The sequence below is a fragment of the Scyliorhinus torazame genome, chromosome 30, assembly GCF_047496885.1.
Source record: "Scyliorhinus torazame isolate Kashiwa2021f chromosome 30, sScyTor2.1, whole genome shotgun sequence".
Taxonomy (NCBI): Eukaryota; Metazoa; Chordata; class Chondrichthyes; order Carcharhiniformes; family Scyliorhinidae; genus Scyliorhinus; species Scyliorhinus torazame.
Window position 1 is genome coordinate 108087 of NC_092736.1, and position 15641 is coordinate 123727.

Consider the following 15641-nt stretch of genomic DNA (forward strand, 5'->3'; position numbering starts at 1 on the left):
AGAATGGGGGTACTTGACGGCAGTTCTGGAGCGGTTTGGGATTGGACCAAGATTTGTGGACTGGGTAAAGCTACTATATAAGGAGCCGAGGGCCAGTGTCCGCACAAATAACATCAGCTCGGAATACTTTCCTCTCCACCGTGGGACAAGGCAGGGATGTCCTATGTCCCCCTCTGCTGTTTGCACTGATGAATGAGCCATTGGCCATCATGTTAAGACGTTTGGGGGTATGGAAAGGGATAGTGCGGGGGGGGGGGGGATAGAGCATAGGGTGTCCTTATATGCCGATGACTTGCTTTTACACGTGACGGAACCGAGTGTGTCAATAGGAGGAATACTGGAGATGCTTTGGGTGTCTGGGTACTTCTCGGGGTACAAATTAAATCTAGACAAGAGTTAATTTACGGACAGCATGGCAGCACAAATGGCTAACACTTTGGCTTCACAGTGCCAGGGTTCCAGGTTTGATTCCCCGCTGGGTCACTGTCTGTGCGGAGCCTGCACGTTCTCTCCGTGTCTGCGTGGGTTTCCTCCAGGTGCCTGGTTTGCTCCCACAGTCCAAAGACGTGCAGGTTAGGTGGGTTGGACATGCTAAATTGCCATTAATGTCCAAAAAGGTTCGGAGGGGTTATTGGGTTACGGAGATAGGTGGAAGTGAGGGCTTAAGTGAGGCGGTGCAGACTCGATGGGCCGAATGGCCTCCTTCTGCACTGTATGTTCTATGTTCTAATATTTTGTGGTGTCTCGACCGGGGGTGGGGGCAGGTGTGGGGGGGCCGCCATTCCGTAGGGCAGGGACTCACTTTAATACCTGGGGGTGCAAGTTGCTCGGGCTTGGGAGGGTGGGGGATGCTTCGTAGGTACAACATTTTTAGTTTAGTGGGGAGGGTGAAGGCTGACCTGGCAAGGTGGGATGGTCTCCCTCTGCACTGGTGGGTCAGGCACAGGCAGTTAAAATGAATGTGTTGCCGCGATTCCGGTTTATTTTTCAATGCCTGCCGATTTTCCTGCCAAAGGCATTTTTTAGAGAGATTGAAGGGATGATTACTTCGTTCATATGGGGAGGGGAGGTGGCCAGAATTAGAAAGGTGCTACTACAGAGAGGAAGGCAGGCAGGGGGGTTGGGTCTTCTGAACCTGATGTATTATTACTGGGCGGTGAATGTGGAGAGGGTACGAAGCTGGGTCTGACTCGCAATCGGTCAGAATGGCAGAGAGTTTGGGTAGGGGGTCGGGATTGAAGGCGCTAGCTACAGCGCTCGACGACCCCGGGGAGATACTCAGGGAGTCCAGTAGTAATAGCTTCGTTGAGAATTTGGGGGTAGTTTTGCCAGCATTTCGGGTTGGGGGCAGGGTCAAGGGAAATGTCGATTCGGGGGAACCATAGATTTCAGCCAGGGATGTGGGATGGAAATTTTCAGAGATGGGAGGAGAAGACGGACGACGCAAACCACGTTCATATGTTTTGGTCCTGTCCAAACCTGGAGGCTTTTTAGGGTCATCTCTAAGGTGGTGCACGTAAAACTGGACCTGTGCCCTCGGGAGGCTATATTCGATGTGTCAGATCAGCCGGGGTTGGAAACAGGCACGGAGGCAGATGTTGTAGCCTTCGCCTCATTGATCGCCCAAAGGCGGATCCTGTTAGGGTGGAGATCAACCTCTCCACCCTGTGCCCTGGCATGGCGGGGGGCCCTGCTGGAATTCTTGACTCTTGAAACGGTCAAATTTGAACTGAGGGGAGGATGGAGGGGTTCTACAATTCATGGGCGTTATTCATTATGCACTTTCGAGAATTGGATTACATCGAACATTAGGGGGGTCTGGGAGGGTTGGGGGAGGGGACCGTATGACTGTGGATGATTCCCGATTCCTTTTTGTCATTTGTTTATGTTAACATGCGGGCTAATGTTTGGTGGGAGGATGTGATCGTTGTTATTGATATGGGGATTGACATTACATTCGTTACTGATTGTTGTTTATTGTTGGGTGTAATTTTGGGAAAAAATGTGATAAAGGAGGAGAATAAAAACATATTTTTTTTAAAATCTGGATGGAAATAAAAAACAAGGGAAAAAACTCCTTGGTAGGAGTAATTTATAGGCCCCGGGCAATACTTCCAAAGTGGGGAATTGCACAAACTAAGAAATAATGAGGCTTGTGAGAAGGGCAATGATGATCATGGGTGAGTTTAACATGCATATTGACTGAATAAATCAATTTCGCAGAGCATACTCGATGGGCCGAGTGGCCTGATTCTGCTCCTATGTCTTATGGCAAGGATAGCCTCGAAGGAGATTTTATAGAGTGTATGAGGGATTGTTTCGCAAAGCAATGTGTTCTGGAGCCAACCAGGGAGCAGGCTATTTTAGATTTAGTATTACATAACAAACAAGGGTTGATAAATAGTCTTGTCGTTAAGGATCCTCGTGGACAGAGTGATCACAACATGCTAGAATTTCAAATTCAGATTGAGCGAAAGAAGACAGAGAGCCATACTAGAGTTTTAGCGTTGGGCAGAGGTAATTATACAGGCCAGAGGAAAGAGTTGGCCCAAATAGACTGGGGACAAATAATTGAGGGTAGGACAATTGAGGAACAATGGCGAATGTTCAGGGAGATATGTGTAGCCACTTAAATTGGCCAACTCCCGATTCAAAATGGCGAATGGCAAAGGCTGATGGGAAAATCAGCCAACAAGACAAAAACCAGCAGCTGCAGGTTGGCTGTGTATTTACCTCTGGAAAGGCCAGACACTATCGATACCAGGGACCATCAGCATAACAAAGTAACAGCCATCTGCATACTGATGAGCAATCCCCGGGAACAATAAGCAACATTTTGGACACACAAAGCAAAACCAGACTCTTCGGCGCCAGCAGGAGCCTACACAAAGGAGGTGAACGTGCACCTCAAGACCGCCCATCGATCAGGGAACCGCTCCAGCATTGGAGAAAATCGAACCAAGCGATTGGGACAAAGTCCAATCACTTGGGACCAGGTACAGGGTCCGCCCCGAAAGGCGGGAAGCCTCTGGGGACTATAAGAGTTAAGCCCCAAGTACAAATCGCTCTCTTCACCAGCTCGTCACCTGCTCTTCTCTCTTCATCCTGCCCGGGTCACCCAGCAACGAACCAACATTGACCGTGACCGGTGCAGTGACTCCAGTGATCATCAAAATCGTAAGTCTTAAATTCAACGCTCGCTACGAGATAGGCGCTCCTAGCTACCAATCCGTACCAACTTCGAATCCCGCAGACTCAGAACCCGAACGAAAGGCCATGTGTTCCCCTGACCTGTTGGGCCAGTTCAAAGTTAAGTATAGGCCTGTTAGTTGTAGAAGTAGTTTAGACGTAGAATTTGTGCATGAGTAGCGATTACTGTGTATAATAAATGTGTTTTGATTTAAATCTTACTAATCGGTGTATTGGATTATTGATCATTGCTCGGACTTGAACCTCGTGGCGGTATCATAATGATACCTGGCGACTCGAGAGCAAAGGTAATAAAACAGAGCAATTGAACCAAGGCAAAGTTAGCAACATATGAAATAACTTTCAAAGTACATTCCTGAGAGGATGAAGAATTGTAAAAGGGAGAAAAACGTTCCATGGCTAAACAAGGAAGTCAAGGAAGACATCAAGCAAAAACTAGGGGATACCATACTGCAAAAGCTAGTGGTAAGCTGGAGGATTGGGGGAGCTTTAAGGTTCAGCAAAAGGCTACTACAAATAAAATCAAAAGAGCTAAGATGAACTACGAAAAGAAACTAGTAGAAAACATAAACACTGATACCAAAAGTTTCTATAAGTATATAAAGAGGAAGAGAATAGCTAAAGCAAATGTTGGTCCTTTAGAGGACGATACTGGTGAGGTCATAATGGGGAACACAGAGATGGTGGAGGCACTGAACTAATATTTTGCCTTCACGGTAGAGGATAATAAAAAATTTCCAAAAACTGCAGTTAATGAAGAGGAACTTGGTGCAATAATCATCATTAGGGAGACGGTATTGAATAAACAGATGGGACTAAAGGCAAATAAATCTCCAGGACCTGGTGGCCTGCACTCTCGGGTATTAAGGGAGGTGGCAGCAGAGATAGTGGATGCATTGGTTATGATATTTCAAAGTTCCCTGGATTCTGGAAAGGTCCTAGTGGATTGGAAACATGTTCATGTGACGGTCCTGTTCAAAAAGGGAGAGAGACAAAAAGTAGAAAACTATCGACCGGTCAGCTTGACCTTTGTGGTGCGGAATCAATCATTAAGGAGGAGATGATTGAACATTTGGAAAGACAAAGCTCAATCCACCATTTTCAGCATGGTTTTATGAAAGATAAGTCATGCTTGCCAAATCTGCTTGAATTCTTTTAATTCTCAGTAACTAACAAGGTGGATAATGGGGAACCTATGGATTTTTTACACAAAGTGCCTGGAACGCGTTGCGTGGGGAGGTGTGGAAGCAGACACATTAATGACGTTCAAACACATGGATAGGATGGGTATACAGGGATACGGCACAAGGAAGTGCTAAGGGTTTTGGCAAAGGTTGGTATCGTGACTTGTACAGGCTTGGAGGGCCAAAGGGCCTGGTCCTGTGCTGTATCATTCTTTGTTTGTATATCTAGACTTCCAGAAGGCATTTGACAAGGTGCTGCATCAAAGACTCCAGAAGATGAGATTCCAGCGGATTGGGGGGTGGAGTACGAGATTAAACTGAGGATTGGCTGACTGAGATAAAGCAGAGGGTCGGGATAAATAGGTACTTCTCTGACTGGCGAATTGTAACTAGTGGGGTGCCACAACAGTCAGTCCTGGGACGATCTACATAAATGATCTGTAAGCAGGGGCAGAGTATAACATCGCAAAATTTGGGAATGATACTAAAATAGGTGGGATAACAGCATGAAGAGATAAAATATTTTACAGACGGATATAGATAGGCTAGGAGATTGGGCCAAAATTTGACAGATGGAGTTTAATGTGGATAAGTGTGCGGTTATTCATTTTGGCTGAAAAAATAGAAAGACAAATTATCTGAATGCAAAACAGATTCAAGATGCATCTGGACAGAGGGATCTGGGTGCAATTGTATAGGGTGTTGGTAAGACCACATCTGGAGTATTGTGTCCAGTTTTGGTCTCCTTATTTGAGGAAGGATGTGGTGGCATTGGAGGCAGTTCAGAGGAGGTTCACCAGATTGATTCCGGGGATGAAAGGTATGACATATGAGGAGAGATTAAACAGTTTGGGCTTATACTCGCTGGAGTTTAGAGAGGGAATCTGATCGAGGTGTATAAAATACTCAAAGGGTTTGATAAAGTAAACGTAGACCAAATGTTCCCCCTTGTGGGGCAATCTAGAACGAGAGGTCACGGATATAGGTTGAGAGGCGGTAGATTTAGAACCGAAAGGAGGATGAACTACTCGCAGAAGGTGGGGAATTTGTGGAACTCGCTGCCCCATAGTGTGAGGAATCTGAGTCATTAAATGGCTTTAAGAAGGAGATAGATATAATTTGGATAAAAATGGGTTAAAAGGATATAGGGAACAAGTAGAGAGGTGGATTTGAGACCAGGAAGAGATCAGCCATGATCTGATTGAATGGAAGAGCACACTCAAGGGTCTGAATTGCCGACTTCTGTTCCTAATTCCTGTCTTCCATCCAGTACTTTGAAAGTCATACACAATTTAAGGTAACACTAGATGTAGATTTTCCTTAATCTTGTACTTCAATGATATTAGTAGTCGTGGTCTTTTGTTGAGGCTGCTCAGTTCTCCTCCATGTTCATCATTGTTTCTCATGAAACAGATGAAAAACATCCTTGTAAAAATTGGCCAAAACAGATTTTCCTGTTGATAAGTTGCAGATGTATCCAGGATTTTCCTGGTTGGTTACCGTTTTGTATTTGCATTCATGTCAGTTACTTGTGCATATCCACCATCATACCGGTAAGAACCAGGCAACGTGCCTCAATGACGACCGACCAGTGGCCCTGACTTCAGTCGTAATGAAGTGCTTCGAGAGGTTGTTCATGAAGCGCATCACCTCCATACCCCCAGAACGCCTTGTAATTCGCATACCGTCGCAACCGGTCCAGAGCATCTCGGCAACAAGGGCTCCTACATCAGACTCCTATTTATTGACTACAGCTCCGCCTTCAACACCATAATCCCAGCCAAGCTCATATCAAAGCTCCAAAACCTCGGACTTGGCTCCCCACTCTGCAACTGGATCCTCGATTTTCTGACCAACAGACCACAATCAGTAAGAATGAACAGCAACACCTCCTCCACAATCGTCCTCAATACCGGGGCCCCGCAAGGCTGCGTACTTAGCCGCCTGCTCTACTCCCTGTACACACACGACTGCGTGGCAAAATTTGGTTCCAATTCCATCTACAAGTTTGCTGGCGATATGACCATAGTGGGCCAGATCTCAAATAACGACGAGTCAGAATACAGGAGGGAGATAGAGAACCTAGTGGAGTGGTGCAGCGACAACAATCTTTCCCTCAATGCCAGCAAAACGAAAGAACTGGTCATTGACTTCAGGAAGCAAAGTACTGTACACACCCCTGTCAGCATCAAGTGGGCGGAGGTGGAGATTTCATAGAATTTCATAGAATTTACAGTGCAGAAGGAGGCCATTCGACCCATCGAGTCTGCACCGGATCTTGGAAAGAGCACCCTACCCAAGGACCACACCTCCACCCTATCCGCACAACACAGTAACCCCACCCAACACTAAGGGCAATTTTGGACACTAAGGGCAATTTATCATGGCCAATCCACCTAACCTGCACATCTTTGGACTGTGGGAGGAAACCGGAGCACCCGGAGGAAACCCAAGCACACACGGGGAGGATGTGCAGACTCCGCACAGACAGTGACCCAAGCCGGACTCGAACCTGGGACCCTGGAGCTGTGAAGCAATTGTGCTATCCACAATGCTACCGTGCTGCAGATGGTTAGCAGTTTCAAATTCCTAGGGGTGCACATCTCCAAAAACCTGTCGTGGTCCACCCACGTCGACGCTACCACCAAGAAAGCACAACAGCGCCTATACTTCCTCAGGAAACTAAGGAAATTTGGCATGTCGACATTAACCCTTACCAACTTTTACAGATGCAGCATAGAAAGCATCCTATCAGGCTGCATCACAGCCTGGTATGGCAACTGTTCGGCCCAGGACCGCAAGAAACTTCAGAGTCATGAACACAGCCCAGTCCATCACACGAACCTGCCTCCCATCCATTGACACCATTTACACGTACCGCTGTCTGGGGAAAGCGGGCAGTATAATCAAAGATCCCTCTCACCACTCTTCCAACTTCTTCCATCGGGCAGGAGATACAAAAGTCTGAGAACACGCACGAACAGACTCAAAAACAGCTTCTTCCCCTCTGTCACCAGACTCCTAAATTACCCTCTTATGGACTGACCTCATTAACACTACACCCTGTATGCTCCATCTGATGCCGGTGCTTATGTAGTTACATTGTATACCTTGTGTTGTCCTATTATGTATTTTCTTTTATTCCCTTTTCTTCCCATGTACTTAAATGATCTGTTGAGCTTGTAGCCACCTAAAATGGCTGATTCCCGATTAATTTGGCCAAAACCCGATATAAAATGGCGAACCAAAAAGGCTGATGGGAAAAGCAGCCAACAGGACACAAACGGACAGCTGCAGACAGAATAGCGTCTTTCAGCTCTGGGGAAGTCGGCCCAGATCGATACCTACGACTATTAGCAGCACATCAACACAGACATCTGCAGTTTAATCGGCTATCCCCGGGAACAATTGCAACATATTAGCAATTGAATGCCGGGCCAGACCTTTCGGCGCCAGCAGTGGCCGAGACAAAGAAAGGTGAACGACCACCCCCCGATCGAGGAATCGCCCCATTATTGGAGCATATCGAACCCAGAGATTGGGAACCAGTCCAATCACTTGGGACTCAGGGTCAAGGGCCGCCCCGAGTGGCGGGAAGCCCCTGGGCCCTATAAATTGAGGGGCCAAGTTCAGATCTCACTTTCTCTCCCTTCTTCTCATGCTCGCAACCTTCGCAAGAACATCGACCAGAAACAGTAAGTTTGACTCCAGCGATCGCTACCCGATAGAGATTCCTAGCCATCGACCCGTATCAGCCTTTTGAATCCCGCAGGCCAGATCCAATTCGATAAACCATTTGTTTCCCTGACCTGGTGGGCCATCCCCAAATGTTAAGTATTGGCCAGTAGTGGTAGGTTTTGATATAAATAGTAGGATTATTGTGTAAGTATTGATTGCTGTACATAATAAATGACCATTGATTTCAATCTTACTAAGCGGTGTGCTGACTTATTAATCATAACTCGAGCTTGAACCACGTGGCGGTATCAGAAAGATACCTGGCGACTCGTGAGCAAAGGTGACATAATCAGAGCTAATAAACTAAGGCTAAAAAGAGCAACAAGCTGCTCGCAGAAAAATACTTTTCACTGTACCTCGGTACAAGTGACAATAAACAAATCCAAATCCAAATCTCCAGGTCCTAAACCAATTGAGGATCACATCTGTAAGAAACTTGCAGCAAACCATTATACTGCACTTCCACATCAGAGATTTCAGCTGCTCTCTCGGGTATACGTAGAACATACAGTGCAGAAGGAGGCCATTCGGCCCATCGAGTCTGCACCGACCCACTTGAGCCCTCACTTCCACCCTATCCTCGTAACCCAATAACCCCTCCGAACCTTTTTGGACACTAACGGGCAATTTATCAAGGCCAATCCACCTAACCTGCACGTCTTTGGACTGTGGGAGGAAACCAGAGCACCCGGAGGAAACCCATGCAGACACGGGGAGAACGTGCAGACTCCGCACAGACAGTGACCCAGCAGGGAATCGAACCTGGGACCCTGGCGCGAAGCCACAGTGCTAGCCACTTGTGCTACCGTGCTGCTCACTGTTTCCTAACACCCCCCCCGGGCCCCACCAGAGGCTGCCCCCTGCCTGCCCTCATTTGCCCTAATCTTTCTATTTAATTTGCTGAAATATTCCTGTCCCGTGCTATTACCTTCTTTCTAGGCCTTGACCACATTCTCTGGCTCCATCCTTCATCTGTGGCAGTGCCACCATTCAATTTAAATCATATTTTAGGTTTCCGGTGGCGGCTATAAAGGAGTAAGTCGCACATTTGGTGGCTCCTGCTCTGGTCGGACTTTTGGACCTTTCCCCTGTTTTTCTACCGGACTTGAATTGTAAAACGGATGTTAGTGGCAATTGTTTACTGAATTCCCACTTCGGTGCATGGAGAGAAGGACTCGAAGTGTTCGTAAGGGCAAAACAAAATGATAGAGAAGGCTTGGGCTGTAGCTGCAACAGAAGGCAGCATGGCGGAGGATCGGACCTTTGGCTTGTCGACCCAGCAGTCTAGGAGCAGCTGATGCAAGTCATTCAGGAAGGCTTTGCTCTGCAGAAACGGGACTGCTTGGACCCGATAAAAGAGTCGATTGAGCAGTTGAAGCATAGATTGGACACCCAGGATCAGGCGATCCTGAAGGTGGAGAAGGCGCTGGCTGAGCAGGAGGAACATCAGACTGTGGTGGAGCTGGAGGTGGGGATGCTGAGGGACCAGCAGAAGAAGCTCCTGGAGAAGGTGGAGGACCTGGAAAATAGGTCCTACTGGTAGAACCTAAGAACCGTCCGGCTCCCGGAGGGGTCCAAAGGAACAGAAGCTGGGGCATATTTGCGAAGCTGCTGGGAGATGGGGCATTCACCCGGCCCTCGGAGGTGGATAGGGCTCACAGAGGACTTGCGAGGAAGCCGCGAATGGGAGACCCCCCCCCTGGGGGGGGTGCATATGTTTGGTTTCGTAAAGGGGTTGGGTTACAGGGTGTTGTTACTAGGGGGGAAGAGGGGTGAATGTTCTGCTGACGAGGGAGGGACTTGGGCTGAGGAACAGAGAGGAGGTTGGGGGCAGGGGCTGCCTGGGGATGGATCGGTAGACATGCGGAGCACAGGCTGGGGGCAGGCCAAAAATAGGGGATGGCTGATCAGCAGAGGGGGGGGGGCAATGAGCGGTATACCTTGAACAATAACACTGCATTCTTGAACCATATTGTCCATGGGGTGCAGGTACAATCACAACGCGATTAGGAAATGAGTTCCAGGATTTTGACCCAAAAACAGTGAAGGAACAGCGATATAGTTCCAAGTTAGGAGGTGAGTGGCTTGGTGGGGAACTCGCAAGTGGTGTTCCCATGCATTTATTGCACGTGTTGTGTTGCTGTAGTGCATCTTGCAGATGGTACACATTGCTAACAGTGTGCATTGGTGGTAGGTGGAGGGAGTGAACATTTCATGTGGCAAATGGGGTGCCAATCAATCAGAACTGCAGCAGCCAATTTGTGAGCAGCAAGATTCCAACAAGAGCAACGAGAAAATTATCAGATCACGGCACGAAAGTACAGTGGTTAACAAATCCAGGGTCCCAGTTTAATTCCCGGCTTAGGTCACTGTCTGTGCGGCGCAGTCTGCTTGTTCTCTCTGTGTCGGGTTTCCTCCGAGTGCTCCGGTTTCCTCTGGCAATCCAAAGATGTGCAGGTTAGGTGGATTGGCTATGCTAAATTGCCCTTTAGTGTCCAAAAACAATTAGGTGGGGTTACGGATATAGGGTGGAGGGGTGGGCTTAGGTAGGGTATTCCTTCCAAAGGCCGGTGCAGACTCAATGGGTCGAATGGCCTTCTGCACTGTAAATTCTGTGATTTATGTTGGTTGTTGAATTAATATTCACATGGGCCTGTACTGCGCTGTAATGTTCTATGATTGTTTAACTATACCAACATTATCTGTTGACTCTTACTTGATTTCTCCCAGCAATGAAAGCAACCGAGGCTGGGGGAGATGAGAAGCAGCTACACGTGCCAGAATTCCAAAGAGTCGCTCACCCATTACTATATCCATGGGAGTTACCTGTTACAAATAAAAAGAAAAATATTGTGCTTTCACCCAAGTACAATAAAGGCAACGGCAACAAATACTTACACATTATATTGGTATAAGATGTTGAGAAAGGTCCCCATGATGCCAATGGGAAGAGATATGTTGCTTTGATGCAAAAGCAAAACTTGTAAACACCCAAACTAGGATCAAGCAATTTTTATACAAATACATTAAGTACTTTAAATGGATATTTTCTAAAACATCAAGTGCTAACCAAAGATTCCATTACAATTCTCGAACATCAGGCTGAAAAAGAGAATGGTGAAAAAGTTAAATTGATTTGGATAGGGTTCAGGAATTAGAAGGTACAGATGTTCCATTGGGGGGTATACTTTAACCACCAGGGGGTGGTGACCTTGTTTGGTATTTACTATAGACTTCAAAATAGTGGGGAGGAAGTGCAAGAGAGCATTTGTAGGCAGATTATGGAAATCTGCAGGACAAGTAGTGTTATGATAGTTGGGAATTTCAATTACCCCAAGGTAGACTGGGAAATGGGTAGAGTGTGGGGTATGGAAGGGTATTAAGTTGGAAAAGGATAAAAATCAGTCACAGATACAGATCCCAGACTGGAAAAGAGCAAATTTTAGGGTATAAAAGTTGAACTAGAGCAGGTTGATTGGAAACACATTTTGGTGGATAAAACAGCGGATGAAAAATGGGAGATTTTCAAAGAGATGAATAGGGTACTAGCTAGCTATGAACCCTTGAGAAATAAATATGGGGTATCCAAAGCTAGAGTACCCTGGATGTCTAAGGATATTGATGATAAAATAAGGAAGAAAAGAGGCATATGTACATGCTGGATAAAGAATAGCAATAGAAATCAGGAAGAGTATCTCAAATGCAGGAAAGAGGCTAAGGCTGGGATAAGGAAGGCTAAGAGGAAGCATGAAGAAAGGATTGCAGGCGGTGTTAAAACAAATAGCAAATGTTCTTCAAGCAGATTAATGGTAAAAATTAGTGAAGGACTGAGTGGGGCCCATGAGGGACAAGCAGGGTAACCTGCTCACTGAAGCAGAGGGTATGGCAGTGATACTAAATGAGTATTTTGCTTCTGTCTTTACCAAATTAGAAGATGGTGACAATGGCCCAGTTGAAAATGTGGGTATTGAACAACTGAGCAGTATAGTGATAGATAAAGAAAGGATGCTAAAAAGGCGGGCAGCACGCCAGGTGGAGAAGTTGCCAGGCCCGGATTGGATGCACCTCAGATTGCTGAGAGAGATAAGGGAGCATATTGCAGAGCCATTGACAGAAATTTTCCAGGCCTCTCTGAACACAGGAGTACTCGGTTTCCATAAAAGTTGGTATGTCAGTGACTAGTGGTCATAATTTCAAGATGATCAGCAAGAGAGGTAATAGTGAGATGAGGAGAAACTTCTTTACTCGGCGAGTTGTTGGGCTTTGGAATGCGCTGCCTGGGGAGTGGTGGATTCCATAGGTTTCAAATGAGAGTTGGATATATATTTGAAAGTGCAGAATTTAGAGGACTACACAGGGCTGGGGAATGGGCCGAGCTAGTTTGCTCTTTTGGGAGCCGTGCAGACACGATGGGAAGAATGGCATCCTTCTGTGCTGCAAATAACAAAAACAATTTGGTGAACCGGTTCTTTGAGTGTGCAAAAGGTATAGAATGTGTGAATATGCTAGAGGCCTTTAGCAGAGATAACAATGCTCCTGTCATACATTCTTTGACTATCAGAGTTTGTAGAAATGGTATTATCTCAAGATCAACTTGGCAAAAATAGTGATGATAAGGTTAACAGTGAGTCCGGTCGATGATATTACCTTTTTTTAATAAACATTTTATTGAGGTATTTTTTGGTATTATAACACAATAAACAATGTACATGAAACTATAAACATAGTGCAAAAGCCGTCTCCCTCCCTTACAGGTCCCACCATGATTAACCCCCTACTCTAAGCTAAACTAACCCCCCCCCCCCACCACCTTTTGCTGATGATTAATTTTCCGCGAAGAAGTCGACGAACGGTTGCCACCTCCGGGCGAACCCTAACAGTGACCCTCTCCAGAGAAAGCTAGCCATGTCCGATAGCCAGGTCTCTGACTTCGGGGGCTTTGAGTCCCTCCATGCTAATACTATCCGTCTCCGGGCTATCAGAGAAGCAAAGGACAGAACGTCTGCCTCTTTCTCCTCCTGGATTCCCGGGTCTTCCGACACCCCAAAAATCGCCACCTCTGGACTCAGAACCACCCTTGTTTTTAACACCGTGCACATGACTTCTGCAAAGCCCTGCCAAAATCCCCTAAGCTTCGGACATGCCCAGAACATGTGGACATGGTTCGCTGGTCCTCCCGCACATTTTGCACACCTGTCTTCCACCGCAAAGAATCTGCTCATCCGGGCCACTGTCATGTGAGCCCAGTGAACGACCTGCAGGCTGAGCCTGGCACATGTTGCGGACGTGTTGACTCTACTCAACGCATCCGCCCATAGACCATCCTCTATCTCTCCTCCTAACTCCTCCTCCCACTTGCAATTCAGCTCCTCGGTCTGTGTCTTCTTTGACCCCATAAGTTCCTTGTAAATGTCCGAGACGCTCCCTTCTCCTACGCACCCTCTGGAAACTACCCTGTCCTGAATCCCCCTTAGCGGTAGGAGTGGGAAGGTTGACACCTGTTTACGTAGGAAGTCCCACACCTGCAGATACCTGAACTTGTTTCCCCTCGCCAACCCAAACTTCTCCTCCAGCGCCCTCATACTCAGAAAGAAACTCCCCTCTATAAACATTTCCCCCATCCTCTCAATCCCTGCTCTCTGCCATATCTGGAACCCCCCATTCATACTTCCCGGGGCAAACCGGTGATTATTGCAGATTGGGGCCCAGACCGATGCTCCCTCTGCTCCCACATGTCTCCTCCATTGCTCCCAGACTCTCAGGGTTGGTGGAGTACTGCGCCGGCGGGAACGGCAGAGGCACAGTTACCAACGCCCCCAAACTAGTGTCCTTGCATGAAGCCGCCTCCATACACTCCCATGCCGACCCCTCCCCCACCGCCCACTTCCTGATCCTGGCTATATTCGCCGCCCAATAATAGTGACTAAACTTTGGCAATACCAGCCCCCCCTCTCCCCGACTCCGCTCAAGCATTACCTCCCTTACCCGCAAAGTCGTGCCCGCCCAAACAAAGCCAGAGATCACTTTGTTGACCCGTTTAAAAAAGGACCGCGGAATAAAGATGGGGAGACATAGAAACACAAACAGAAATCTCGGGATGACCGTCATCTTCACCGTCTGCACCCTCTCAGCTAATGACAATGGGAGCGCGTCCCATCTCCGAAAATCGGCCTTCGTTTGGTCTACTAGCCGGGCCAGATTTAATTTATGCCGGTCCCATTCCCGCGCCACTTGGATGCCTAGGTACCTAAAGCTTCCCCCGACTAATCTAAACGACAGCTCCCCCAATCGCCTGGACCGCAAACATTTCACTTTTCCCCATATTTAGCTTATACCGCAAAAAACGGCGAAATTCCCCGAGAATCCACATGATTTCTTCCATCCCCTCTAATGGGTCCGATACTTTCAGAAGCAGGTCGTCTGCTTAGCGCGAGACTCTGTGCTCCACCCCCACCCCCCGGATCAGCTCCTTGAGGCTCTCAGAGCAATTGCCAACGGCTCTATAGCTAGCGCGAACAACAGTGAGGAGAGGGGCATCCCTGTCTCGTCCCCCGGTGCAGTCTAAAATAGTCCGATGTTGTCCTATTCGTCCGTAGACTTGCCACAGGAGCCTGATATAGTAACCTGACCCAGTTAATAAAGACCCGCCAAATCCGAACCGTCCCAGAATCTCCCACAGATAGTCCCATTCTACCCGATCAAAAGCCTTTTCTGCATCCATTGCGATCACTACCTCCACCTAACTACCTTCTGGGGGCATCATGATCACATTTAACAGCCTTCTTACATTGGCCACCAACTGCCTGCCCTTAGCAAACTCTGTCTGGTCCTCACCAATAACATAGAACATAGATAGAACATTACAGAGCAGTACAGGCCCTTCGGCCCGCGATGTTGCGCCGACCGGTGAAACCACTTTAAAGTCCATCTACACTATACGTTTATCATCCATATGTTTATCCGATGACCATTTAAATGCCCTTAATGTTAGCACGTCCACTACTGTTGCAGGCAGGGCATTCCACGCCCTTACTACTCTCTGAGAAAAGAACCTACCTCTGACCTATATCTATCTCCCCTCAATTAAAAGCTATGTCCCCTCATGCTAGACATCGCCATCCGAGGAAAAAGGCTCTCACTGTCCACCCTATCTAATCCTCTGATCATCTTGTATGCCTCAATTAAGTCACCTCCTAACCTACTTCTCTCTAACGAAAACAGCCTCAAGTTCCTCAGCCTTCCCTCATAAGATCTTCCCTCCGTACCAGGCAACATCCTGGTAAATCTCCTCTGCACCCTTTCCAATGCTTCCACATCCTTCCTATAATGCGGTGACCAGAACTGTACGCAATACTCCAAATGCGGCCGCACCAGAGTTTTGTACAGCTGCAACATGACCTCATGGCTCCGAAACTCAATCCCTCTACCAATAAACGCTAACACACCGTACACCTTTTTTAAAATAAAATATATTTTATTCAAATTTTTTTCGGCCAAACAAAACAATAC

The 15641-nt window shown here is 47.3% G+C and overlaps 1 protein-coding gene across 4 annotated transcripts in view; it reads right to left on the reverse strand.

Annotated features, from left to right (window-relative positions):
• Positions 1–15641, reverse strand: part of LOC140404293 (leucine-rich repeat-containing protein 49-like) — a 216432-nt gene that overhangs the window by 43767 nt on the left and 157024 nt on the right. For all 4 annotated transcript variants that reach the window (XM_072492615.1, XM_072492614.1, XM_072492616.1 and 1 more), the window contains one exon: positions 10849–10958. In XM_072492615.1, coding sequence (XP_072348716.1) covers positions 10849–10958 — 110 coding nt within the window. The remainder of the gene's footprint in view (positions 1–10848; positions 10959–15641) is intronic.